Source organism: Gambusia affinis, linkage group LG02 (assembly GCF_019740435.1).
Source record: "Gambusia affinis linkage group LG02, SWU_Gaff_1.0, whole genome shotgun sequence".
NCBI lineage: Eukaryota > Metazoa > Chordata > Actinopteri > Cyprinodontiformes > Poeciliidae > Gambusia > Gambusia affinis.
In genome coordinates this window covers 2593552-2606515 of record NC_057869.1, presented here as the reverse complement: position 1 = coordinate 2606515, position 12964 = coordinate 2593552, and the positions used below count along the sequence as shown (strand labels likewise).

The 12964-nt window shown below is 38.1% G+C and overlaps 1 protein-coding gene across 1 annotated transcript in view; it reads right to left on the bottom strand.

Annotated features, from left to right (window-relative positions):
* iqgap1 (IQ motif containing GTPase activating protein 1) overlaps positions 1-12964 on the bottom strand; it is a 52348-nt gene continuing 39384 nt past the window's right edge. Inside the window, exons 24-37 of the mRNA XM_044105825.1 lie at positions 12722-12885; positions 11595-11819; positions 10745-10885; positions 10576-10660; positions 8922-9154; positions 8704-8836; positions 8516-8618; positions 7512-7647; positions 7349-7436; positions 4942-5151; positions 4355-4521; positions 2766-2888; positions 2516-2624; positions 1-1204 (exon numbers count right to left, since the gene is read on the bottom strand). Coding sequence (XP_043961760.1) covers positions 1091-1204; positions 2516-2624; positions 2766-2888; positions 4355-4521; positions 4942-5151; positions 7349-7436; positions 7512-7647; positions 8516-8618; positions 8704-8836; positions 8922-9154; positions 10576-10660; positions 10745-10885; positions 11595-11819; positions 12722-12885 — 2031 coding nt within the window. The 3' untranslated portion in view covers positions 1-1090. The remainder of the gene's footprint in view (positions 1205-2515; positions 2625-2765; positions 2889-4354; positions 4522-4941; positions 5152-7348; positions 7437-7511; positions 7648-8515; positions 8619-8703; positions 8837-8921; positions 9155-10575; positions 10661-10744; positions 10886-11594; positions 11820-12721; positions 12886-12964) is intronic.

Genomic DNA, 12964 nt, shown 5'->3' with positions numbered 1-12964 from the left:
TGCATTGAAAGAGCTTTATTCTAAAACAGGTAGAGTACATCACAGTCTGGGCTGCAGACAGCATCACCCACTGACAACTTTACACAGACTGAAAATTTAACAACCGAGTCCACACGGTCCGAGTTTCAGGAGGAAACTGGATGGTGTACAGCGCCACCTGCTGGGCTCCCCCTCCCCACATTTTATCAACGTAATACTGAACATCATGCAAGAGATCCGTCTCAGGCTTAGCAAACATAAGCTATCATTTAATGGAAACTGACAACATATAAAATATAAATAAAGACAACTTTGATGCATTTTTCATTTAAAATACAACAGAGTCTTTGCAAATCAGCAGACACGTCTTCACCGCAGCAATCATAGACCTGCTTTAATCAGAAGATAAATGGACTAAAGTGGATATATATTCAAATATATAAACTAATGTGTCAAAAAACTGATCGACGAGTCCATCTCAGCAAAAGTTTGGACTCTGCCTGCTTCATGAAACATGGAAAAACACTAAGAGGTTGGATTAGTGCCAATATTTATTGTCCATAAGTCTAAAAAAGAAATATTTAGATTTTCTCATCAAATATTCACCACTTTTGTACAGTTAGGGGTGAATTTCATATCCAAAAATGGAGCTAATTTATCATTTCCCCTTCAAAACATATTTCTGTTGGGAGCAGCAGGAAAAGAGCTCAGTGCAGATAAAAACCTGGGCTTCAAAATGCTGCCATGTATTTTTCTGCTGATGCTCAATGAATCTGGATTGAGTAGGTAAACATAACTGGGGAAAAATATCTTTACATAAAATAATCTCAATAACAAATCAAAGCCCGTGTACAAGATATTCAGAATAATTCAAGCAAAAAATACAAATCTGACTTTGCTGCAGCTATGCAATGAGATGCATGAAAAACTTGGACAAAAGGGCACATGGAGATGCACCTGATATATTTATTTAAAAAAAAAAACAATAAAAATAATGCACATAAATTTGCATAGGCAGAAATGAGAGGTGCAGTGAGAGCAGGCGTTAAGGCAGCCCCCAGGTTCTGTTTCATTTCAGTGTCTGTAGCTCTTTGCTCCTTTTCTTGTCTTTTTATTTCCCGTAGAATTTCTTGTTGAGCAGAAAGATGAGCAGGTTGACGTTGACGGTGGCTTTGTCGAAGAGCTTCATCACAGCCACGCCTTCGTACTGCAGCTGGAGGAGATCCTGGAAGGCAAACGAAGACAAAAACATTCAAAAGATTGAAAACGTTCACAGGGTTTTCTCAGCACACATCAAATTTATGCAGAAATTCACATTTATATGCAATATTCTGACATCTGATGAAATTCTGAATGATTCTTGTCTTTATTGCTTGGAATGGTTCACAGTTTGTCCACATGCTTTACGAGATCTGACCCCATTTTACTGAAGATGCGTCCAAATTGGCAAAGCTCTGATCTTTTTCTCTGCATCCATCATGCAGAGAAAAACATCACCAGATTGTTCCTGACTTTTGTCTCAGGATTTTTTTGGAGATTTGACTTTAATCATGATGCTTCACTAACAACTGCTCACACAAAAGGACACTGACTTCACATCTGCAGAGAGATGTGGCGTAAAAATAATCCATATCCAATTTTAATAGATTTTTTTCTCCCTTTATTTTCCAAGAAATAAATTATAAATTATTTTGTATTTTCAGAAAGTGGCTTTTATTTCAAACATCCCTTCTTTGAGTTGTTAAACTGAGATTTGGGAATTTTTGTATAAATACTAGAATATAGTCATAATATTATCAGAAAATGATGCAACTTTACCTGAAAACAATTTATAAAAGTTACAAGAAAAGTTTTCATTAAAAAATCTTCTCTAAAGTTCTTGACCTGATGTGAGCAGCTCAGTCCGAGTTGTTCTTTCTTCAAAACAGAAACAGTTGTTTACACGACTGTTTCAAGCTACTGCTAAAATTAACTTCATTATGTGTTAAAAGATTAAGTATTTGTAAAACCTAAACTACAAGATGCTCCTCCATTGTTAGTTTTCATGTTGGATTTCTTAATAAAATCACTTTATTGTCCTATTCTTGTCATATTATGACTTTCTTTTACTAGTTAAAACGATTAAATAAAATTGCAGCTTGGCCCAAATATTTGACTGCTAGCCTGAATTTAACGTCCAAATAAAAAGAATCTGCAAAACAAGACGGCTAACACGCTGAACTACGGAAATCCAAAAAGTGCATTAAAGAAAAAATAAATCCAGATTTTTGATAAATGGAATCCTCCAAAACCAAACATCTAATTAATCCATAAAACTGATTTATCTCTAACCCCCGACATGGAGCTAGATGGTCATTTTGGGTCATATTAACATAAGCAAAATTAGTTTTTAGGCAACAATATTTTGAATTAATCTGCTTCAGATTGTTCTGCTCAACAAAAGAAACATTCACCACCAAAACCGGATCAGCAGAGTTTGTAAAACTCGGTGGTTTCGCTGCCAAGCCTCCTGGTTTGCTGAAATGCAGAGCAGTACCTGATATTCTAACGGTAACGTCTCCAAATGTACGCCCATGAACTTGGCCTTCACGTCGAACACGCCAACCGTCTCGGAGGGAGAGATCTCAAAGATGGCATTCTTATATCTGTAATGGGAAAATTAGATTCATTCATGAAGAATCTGATAGAAAACACAGTGAAGTACTCGTTTAAACTCTTTTAAAACGGCATGCAATAACCAAAAGCCAGACTCATTGAGACTCATTGAGCTGCAGTTCGTTACTCACTGGTTGGGCTGCAGATCATCTATTGAGATCAGAACTCCTTTCTCCTTCAGCCGAGCTGCTGTGTATTTCTGGGCAACCTGCTTACTCTTCTTGGCCTTGTTGTCGCCTGGTTTCCTTGACAACCTGAGAGGAAAACATGAAGTACGCTCTCAGAACAAAGTTTATAACAGGTTTTATAGAAATCCTTATCATCCTTATTCTCCTACTGGCTTTGTTGTAAAAGTTTCCAAATTAAACATTTTTTAGAGTTTATCAAAAAACAGCATTACACCTGATGGCCACTAGGAGGCGAAAACAACACGCATTTATGCAGAACTTATTTAGGAGTTTATGACTTTAAATCCTATTTGTCTGCAAATGAGTATCTCTTTTGACCTTCCACAACGGCTCTTAACGCTGGACAAACATTAAAAAGAACTAGCAAATATTTTTAATTTCAGATATAATAAAAACACGAGTTTTTAACAATTTTTCATTTATTCCTGCAATATTAGCATTGAATTTCCACAAAGAATAACACTAAAAGAACTAGTAAAATGTTTCTAGATCTGACTTGTCATTAGGTTGGAATCTATGCACTTTGTTATATTTTTTATTTTTTAATTTTTTTAATCTCTCAGAAAAAAGGTCCATCCTTTTTTTTTTTTGCTAAATTTTATCATTAACTTTATTCATTGACATAAATAATAAGTGATAAAAATAAAAATAATGTTTAAAAACACTCTTCCTCTAGTAAATATTTATATAATCTTATAAACTGTCTTTTTTCAAAAAATCATGTGACATTTTAATCTCTAAGCAGGTTTTTTGTGGCCGGCCTGAGAGTAATTATTAGTTTTTTGGTTATAAACATCTGATCTTTAAAGACTAAGTACAAAAAAGTACTGTTCTAAAAATGCTAAGGTACTGGACTGAATACTGTTAAAAAAACCCAAAAAGAAATAGAGAGAAAAACTAAATCAGTCCCACATACCCACAAAAAAAGTTTAAACACTCGTAGAAAGTTTGAAAAAATGGCCGCCAGAAAATCAGTTTCAGTCTGCTGGGGTGGTTTAAAACTTTTGCACAGCACTGTAGATGGATTAAAACAAAATTCTGCTCCTGGTTGGCTCTGATCTGGATGGGTCACTGACCACATCGCCTCAAATACAGGTGTAAGACTGGGGTGTCTACAGTCTGGCCCGGGGACATTTTCGGCCCTCTGAAGGATTCTGTGCGGTTCCCCAACCTCCACTTTTTCATATTGTAGAGCAAGATTATACATAACATCTTAAAAAAAACCTCTGAGGTACCAAAAACTAACTTCCCATTTATTAACGTTTCTATTTTGTCATAACTTTGGAGTAAAACCACCAACATCAACAAATAATCAGAAACTGTGGGCCTGTAACGCAGTCTTGAAAAATCTTTTTCTGTTTTGTATCTACAATGATTTCAAGTTTATTCCTGAGCCGATAAACTCTACAAAAGGAGCAGAGAGATTGTTTTAAATCCCTTTTGTGGCCTCTGAAGTACTTTTGGCCCTCATGGCTGGAGGTTTGGCTTTCAGGAGGATCACCTGGAGGACCACAGGTGTGGCGTCTACTTACTTGCCCTTGCTGGCCAGGTTGTCCATGCACGTCTTGATGTACTGGTTGTAGGAATCGATCTGCATGTTGTAGAAGGTGGTTTTTGAATTCAGGCCTGAGTTGGTCTGCTGAAGCTTCACCAGCTCGGCTTTCCTGCGCTGCCGATACCGTCTCTGGTTCCTGATGTCCTACGGCGCGCGCGCACACACACACACACACACCCCCACACACACGCACACACACACACACACACACATCACATTACAACCAGGGTAATGATGTGACCCTGGTCTTTAGGTGGCTTGCTGCCGCCATTTTGGAGACTAAACATAAACTGCTTGTGTGGGGAAAAATTTAAATTAATTTTACATCAGTTCAAAAGATCAATAAATAGATTAAAACACTAAAACAAATGACATTATAGCTGTAATTTCAGTCGGTTTTAATCTTATAAAAGCACAACATAGTTTTTCCACCCATTCATTACCGTTTTTATTTATTTCAGAAAACAAAAATGTTTAATTTCAGTTTCCATTATTTTGTTAGTTTTAGTGGACTACACTAAAACTGTTTTTTAAACCCCACAGATAAAGAGTTATTTTTCCAACCTTGGCGATGTCGTTGATGAGGTCCTGGTACCGGTTCTCTGGTTGGACCTTCCCAAGCTCGGCCAGCCGCTGCAGATTGCTCTTGATCTTGTCCTTTTTGCCCTGCAGGGTCAGGCTGTCGTCCACCACCGGCTTCACCTGCTTCATCTTCTCTGGGGTCTTTGCATCCCTGATGGCCCTCCTCTGCATGGCGCGCTGGTACTCCGCTTCCTGAAAGCACAAAAACAACATGGCCTCAATAACTACATGAAAAATGTTATCTTGGTTGCAACTTTTGGTCTTTTAAGGCCTGAAAACACAATGTGCAACTGCAATAATTGTTAGAAATCTCTTGGATTTGTTCACTAATGATGGGAAAGATGAAGAGGTTCTACAGGAAGGCCTTCCCAGAATCTGATTTATCCATTTCAGAACCAGGTCAAATGTGTGTTTTGAATTGTTTTCCTGTTGGGACACGAAAACACAGCACAGCATTCTGGGGGATATAGGCAGAGAAAAGGCTGTAGATGCTCAACCTCTCATAGCCAAGTAAGCTAGGTGGGTGGAACCAACTAACTTACTTGCTCCTTGGTCACCTAGCAACAACCTGTTGAGTAGCTTCTGGTCACTTAGCAACAACCTGTTGAGTAATTTCTGGTCACCTAGCAACAACCTGTTGAGTAATTTCTGGTCACCTAGCAACAACCTGTTGAGTAATTTCTGGTCACTTAGCAACAACCTGTTGAGTAATTTCTGGTCACTTAGCAACAACCTGTTGAGTAATTTCTGGTCACCTAGCAACAACCTGTTGAGTAATTTCTGGTCACCTAGCAACAACCTGTTGAGTGACTTGCGCAGCAGCAGTTTCAGATTATGCTACTTTGCCTCAAACTACTTAAAAATAAAAATCAACGCAGTGGAATGAAAATTGTGGATAAAACACGAATGGTCACGCCACCAGTTGGGCTGTGTTTCAGATATTTAAAACACAAAACTTATCAATAATTATTGATATCGGCTGAGAGGCAACGCTTATATCTAGACACGTTTTTCAGCCATATGGTCCAGCTATAATTGCTACTTTGTAGTTTTAAATTGGACTCCTCCAAATGTACTCGTCAATCTATGTCTTATATGGCTACCAAATCTCTAAACTCCGATTGTTCCAGCATCTTCTAGTCCACTGTAGACCAAAGTCTTGGTGGTTCCTAGGTTGTTCATGAACATCCTAAAAATTTTCTTTTTATCTGAGGTCAGTTTGAGTCAGATGTTAAAAATCTAGACAGAGCTCCAACTGAAATCCATCTAAACCTTTTTGATTTATCTGTATTGGAAAAGATGAATCAGGCCAACATGATGCTTCTAGAAGGACATTAACATCATCTCCAGTGGTGGGCACTGCTAGCTGGAAAGCTACTTCTGCTAACCCTAAAGCACTACTTGTAAACCTCAGTGCTACTAAAGCACTAAACCAACATGGTATTTCATGGAAGCTTGTTTCTGTACGTTTGTTTTAAATAAAGTTATCGGAGAAAAAAAGAGAGAGAACGTGAGGAAACGGAAAAGCTGCATAAACAGCCTTCACCCCCTTCAAAATAAGAGCATGAATATAAAAGTCTAATTTAATTTTTAATGGTTGACAACTAAAACTTCAACACAGATTTCAGGATTTATTCAACTGAAACTTTAAACAACAACCAAGTAAATTAGCGTTTGAGTTTATCTGAAAGAATTTATTCAAAGTGAGGTGCACTAAACGTTTTCAAAACTAGCAAAAACGGGGTTGTGCTAAAAGAAAAAATTGCTCATATTGGCTCATTAGCTAAAGTAAATTGCTGGATACTTATGCATTTATTTAGCCAGATTTTAGTAGAGGTGCTGGAAGAATAATTGGATTTTCTGAAGGTGTCTTTTCTTGGACTTTGGTTGCTTTCATGGTTTGTTTCCGCAAACCCTGATAATATCCGGTGTGCTTAAAAGCAAAATGAGGAAAGAAGACACGTCAGTCTTGAATGAATAGGACTGTCTGGTTAAAAAACAGAAGTTATCAAAACATCAGGAGTTGTTTTCTGCTCAACACAGTGTGGATATAACTGATTTGATGAAAATTTATAGTAGATAAACAGCAGAGCAATCAGGATTACTAATGACAGAACGACTCCATGAAGGAAATTCTCTGGGCCTTAAATTTTTAATTTTTAAAAAAAGAGGATATTGCCAAACAGATGGGAAGTGCAACTCTGTTTCTGTCACAAAGTGAAGACACCATTTGTCTTCAAGCATGTTAAGTTCCCATTTTGTGCCTCAGTTTAACGCTGTAGTTTTCCACTAATGAAAGAAAAACGCTGCGGACATGGCTAAATGCTGGGCGCTCTCTGGTGTCCGTTTGAAGCAATGACTCAAATCATTCATTTTCACCACATCCAACCTGCTCTGGAGACGCTGTTAAATCCAGGATCTCAGTCAGCGTCTCTCCGGGTTGGAACCGGATGACATCCACAATGAGCCTCTTGGTGCTGGAAACGATAAAACGAAGATCAAAATGTTTCTGATTACGCATCAGTAGATCTTCCTGTAGGGGCCAAACTCACTTGAGCAGGAGAGTCTTGGCGTCCATCTCTGTATTGGCCTCATCGGGAACGTCAAACTTGTTGGTGAGCGTGAGTGAGACCTCTGTCTTTCCCATCAGCTCTTTGTTGGGATCGTCCGGAGGAAGGGGATTTTCACCTGACAGGCAGATGGAGGGCAGAAACGGTCAGAAACTGCTCTCATCACCAATGTAGCCAAATCATGAAAGTAAAATGCTGCTTATTTCATTAAAATAAAATAAATAAAATCAACAATTTTGGTTCCTTCTGTGGTTTTTACCCTTACAGGAGACATAGTATGCTTCCTTGAACTAGTTAGCATATGTCTACGAGCTATACAAAACATATTCATTACATTTTCTTTGTCACAGAATCTGTCTTAGATAATGAGATTTTAGTCTGCTCATGTCTGCCTAGTTTGAGCTCCTTTCAGAATAACCTATTTTAGGGCGTCTTATCACTTTAAATCCAAATAAGCTGCTGCTAAAGGTGTAAATCTTTAGTTAAACCCCCAACTAAAGGTTTACACTCACACTGCAAACAGATGCACAATTATACAACCGTACATCTTTAAAAGGCAGAAGTGGAGCCTCCTGCACAACTAGCAAGAATGCAGCACGTAGTTTCTGGATAGTAAATTAGTAACAAAACACTCGTCTTTTCCAGCAGCCATTGTACAGCAAAAATAGCTGAGATACCAGCTGACCAAACAGGCTGCCATTCAGCTTGGGTTGTTAGGTAGTGAAATGGGCTTCACTCATTTTCCCAGCACAAAGAAACATGAACTTATTGCCAAAAACTGGCTGAGCTTTTTATTTTTTTGTTTGTTTGCTGTTTTTTTGAGTTTTTGATCTGTTTTTAGAAGCAGTAGAAAGACAAACTGAAGAACAAAAACATGCAAAATGTCAATTTTTGCATAATATGGCCACTTTAAAAATCTGAGTCAGTTTAGGGCCAGAACAGATTAGAGACATTTTAAAATAATCTGGTCATTTTAATCCACTCACCAATAAGAGACTCCACAGTGGGGACTTCCCCCAGATCCGTGAGCAGCTCATGGATGGGGTCATTGTGTTCAGGTGCGATGGCGTCCTGGTGATCCAGCAGCAGCTAACAGAACACAAAAGATCGCTTGTTTTAATCAAATAATCATGGAATAATCAATCAATTTTAGAACAGAGTGATTTAAACTCACAGTGTGAGTGTTTATGATCTCTCCAATGGAGATGTAGATGACAGGTTTGGTGACCGTGACCAAGTCCGAGTACTGGTCCACATTGAATTTGTCTTCAAGTGAGGGAACGTCACATGCAGACAAAAAGAAACGCCTGTGAAAGAAGGAGAAAATAATGAGTTTGAAAAAGAAAGGGAACATTTTTGGCAGCAGTATTCAGAAGTATTAAGATTTCAGACCTGAACTTCTGGTGGGAGGAGCTGAGATATTCGTTGATGGGGTTGAGGTGAGCGTTGTCTCCCAGGAACATCTTGTTGGACGCAGCGTGCTGAAGCATCTTGGCCACAGAACCCAGGTTCCTTCTTTGCTCAGTGGTAAGCTGACCTCCAGCAGACACCTCGATAATGTCGAAGGCATCAGGTGCTACAATAGCAGGGTTCATGTAGCGGTAATACAAAAGGTTCCCCACAATCTGCAAAGTTCAAATGGCTCCATCACTTCAATGATGATACTCAGAACAAGTGGTATTTGTGCAAATAATCTCTTTTCCCATTTTACAAGACCTTTGGCATAAATATGAAGGAAGTGGGGATTTAACAGTTCAGTCAATGCTTCAGAGAGATGCAGAAATGTCTAAATGATAAAGAGAGCAGCATGAAAGAAAGCCTAACAAGGTGGCTTGGCTCACCTCAGTGTCAGCAGAGATAAGGGAGCAGCTGAAAATCAACAGAGAGAAACTGGAGCTGGTTGGAAACGTGGAAGGAAGAGGGCAACACCAGAAGAAGATAAAGGAAAGAGATGTGTAACAAAGAAAGGCAGAACTGGAAGAAAATGGGCATGAAAAGTGTTAAATGAGTGGCAGCAGTAAATTTAAGTCAATGGCTCTTAAATGAGATAATGGGTCAATTAAACACACTTTATGTAAAAATCCTTTAAAAACTAATATTCACAGTTGATTACTCTGATAACATCCTTAAATATTGTTACCATATGATGAACCACAGTTCATCATTATGATTAAAGCAAACATTAGCATAAAGGCTTCAATAGTTACCTAGTGATTAATTACCATAAGATCATCCATAGTTTGTTATGATTAAAGCAAACATTAGAATGCCAACAATTATAATTGACGAGAGGATTCCAACATTCATGGTAAATTGTGATAAATGTTTGCATTAGCATGCTGATGTAAGCTAACAGCTTAAACACTGTCAGTACTGACATTAGCATACCAGCTTCCTCAGGATTATTATGATTAACAGCTACTAATATATATATATAATCATTTTTTTAATGCTAAAATCCAAAGTTAATCATGATCAACTTTAGCACGCTAACTTCCATGGTTAGTTGTTATGATTAAACTTTAGCATAATAATGTCCATAGTTGGTTATGTTTATTGCTAACATCAGAATGCTAGGATCCATCATTTTTACTTTGGTTGACATTACAAGGCCATCAGCCCTAAGTGATTATTGTTATTAGTCCCAATATTGATTTAGATTAATGTCAACTTTAGCAAAGTTAAGATCCAAAGGTTTGATTAATGCTAACATTGCTATGCTTTAGTCTACAGTTGATTATTACAATTGGTAGCCAGTCAACATCTAAAGTTGGTCATTATGACTAACATTAACATGCTAATATCCATGTCTGTTGTTACTATTAGCCTATTATGCTAACATCCTCAGTTAGTTATTGTTACTATTGCTGAAATCCATGACATCACCTAACCATAATTAATTCTGACATTACCGTTTTCCAAAGTTAACCGTTTTGATTTCCCAACTCATTAAGTAAGTAAATCTGAAATAATTTGTCATGCAGCATAAATAAGTTTTTGTTTTGTGGAAACTGACAGAAATAAGTTAATAAATTATGATGCAAACCTTAAGCAGCTCATCCTCCGTAGAATCTGGGAACTTCTCTTGTAGAGTGTCTTTTAGCACCTTGGAGATGAACCGCATTCCATATCTGAGACACAAAAATAACAAAGTGATGTAAAATTGAAAAAAATAAAATACAACAGATCTTTATTTTGATAAATGAGGAACGTACGGAATTTTATCCACAGAGACGATTATCGCTGACAGGAATTTATCAGTGATGCTCTTCATGTGCTTGATGGAGGCCTCCAGTCTCGTCCTAACCTCCTCATGAGACATAGCTTGTTCTGGAGTGACGTCATAAGGCAGCTTACTGTTAACAAGACAACAAAGAAACAAAAAAAATCAACAAGTACAACAAGGAATGGTGGAGTTGGGGAAAAGTTAAGGCAAACTGACTAGTAGTTCTTAAAAAAGAAGATTTTCCAGAGCAACTCTTAGAAACAGCTGTCCATAACTATTGAATGTTCATTTTGAAGTGTTTAGATATGTTTCATATATCTAATGGCAATAAAGACTTCTCAATTGAGAAAGCTATAAATAATTTGACAGCAAAAATGTTTCTTTGAAACACTGATGCAAATAAGTGGTTCAACAAAATATTTTTTTGTTGAACGAACAAAAATTTGTTCAGAAATGTCAGATATCTTGTAGCTGAATACCAGGAAATAACCCTGGACCATTGAACCGTAAACATCTTCCTTTTCTCAAAAGAAAGAACAGACAACATAGATAAAATAGAGGAATGAGACATTCAGTGCTCAGTGGTTCTGCTGTGTTTAATCAGAGTGAAGAGAGATAATAAAAAAAGAAGTGAGTGTCATCAGCATAGAGGGGAAACAACACACTCCATGAGATAACAAGCTGCTTTTTTCATCTTGCTTTATTACATGACATTCAAGAGGAACTGATCTGATAAAGACGTGCAACTAAACAAAAAACAAACAAGTTAAATCAACTATACCTAGAATGAAGAAGGACTCAAAACGAGCCCCATCTCATGATGCAACCCTCTATCTCACCTCGCTTCTCCAGTCTGCGACTCCATCTGGTTCACCCAGCCTTTGTAGATGTCCACTGGGTCCGTCTTGATGTTTAGCGTTTTGTCGTCCATAATCTCTTTGACCACAGGTGCCAGGATCTGCCTCAGTGCGTTCTGTCCTCGTGCGCCTCTGTGGAAGCTCACCACCATCTTGATTACTGTTGGATTTCCTGTTACAATCTCCTTCATCTGGTCCACTTTTGACCTACAAGCAGTTTAACAACACAGTGAGTTAGATAGTGATGTGTGTTGGAATATACAGTGTTGCATTAGGTTAACCATATAGGCATTCATCTGAACAGAAAGGCACTCTTTAAAATCACAAAGACAAGAGAACATGACATTTGTGTGATGCAGATGTGATTTCAGTTTTGTAAGTTGGGAAATGGTTACAAGATTGTTACCTGCATAAACTTGAAAAATTGCAAGGATTCAGGAACAACTGGAACTGTGACAAACGGGGACAAAGTCTCAAGTATACCTTTCCCCCATCCACTATGAGGGCGTCTCCATGACAACCCTTAGGCGCCAGCTACATGCTACCGGGTTGTTTTGGAGGGATGCCAGGAAAAGGCCTTTTCTGACTTACCATCACAAACGTAATGACATACAGCTTGCTGCCAGGAAAAACATACAACTTAACAAAATGTAGAGATTGAGACATTGTTATGAACAGTCACATAATCTGTTGAAAGAAACTCCAGATGTGATGATTCTGAGAAACTGTGGTGAAAATCCAGACTAAAGCAAGTCAACAAATCGACACAGGTTGGAAAGCCAGACTGGACAAAACTTTTTTGTTAAGATTGATCAATTTCCAACAAAGTTGGCACCCAACGTGGGACTTTACCCGCAACCCCAACATTAAAAGTCTCGAGCTCTACCGAGCTAACTGGAATGGAGATTATAATTTTTACAGAGTGCAGAGCAAGTTGGACGTCAAGTCTTTCACTTCATATGCAGACAGCATAATAAGCAGAATGGAACGACCGACTCATAATGCTCCTCAGCATTGACTGACCCATAAAAGAGCCTCAGTTAGACAGAAGCATTCTTCTCTTGTAAAACTAATAGTGTGAGTTATGACATCAGGACTTTGACTCTTACTTGATCTCTTCCTGCAGAGCAGTTTTGAAGAGCTTCAGGAGCAGGTACTCCTCCCTCTGGTTTGAGGCATAGTTATACAGGGTGAAGATGACAGAGTCCATGAACTTTGTAGATTTATTCTGTGGCATCTGGAAGATTAACTTGGCCAGGTATGTCGGGTTGGTCTACAACGAATCAGATGGAAAGAGAGGTGTTATCAGGCAGACAGGTGGATTTGAAACAGGAATTCAGCAACAGACCAAT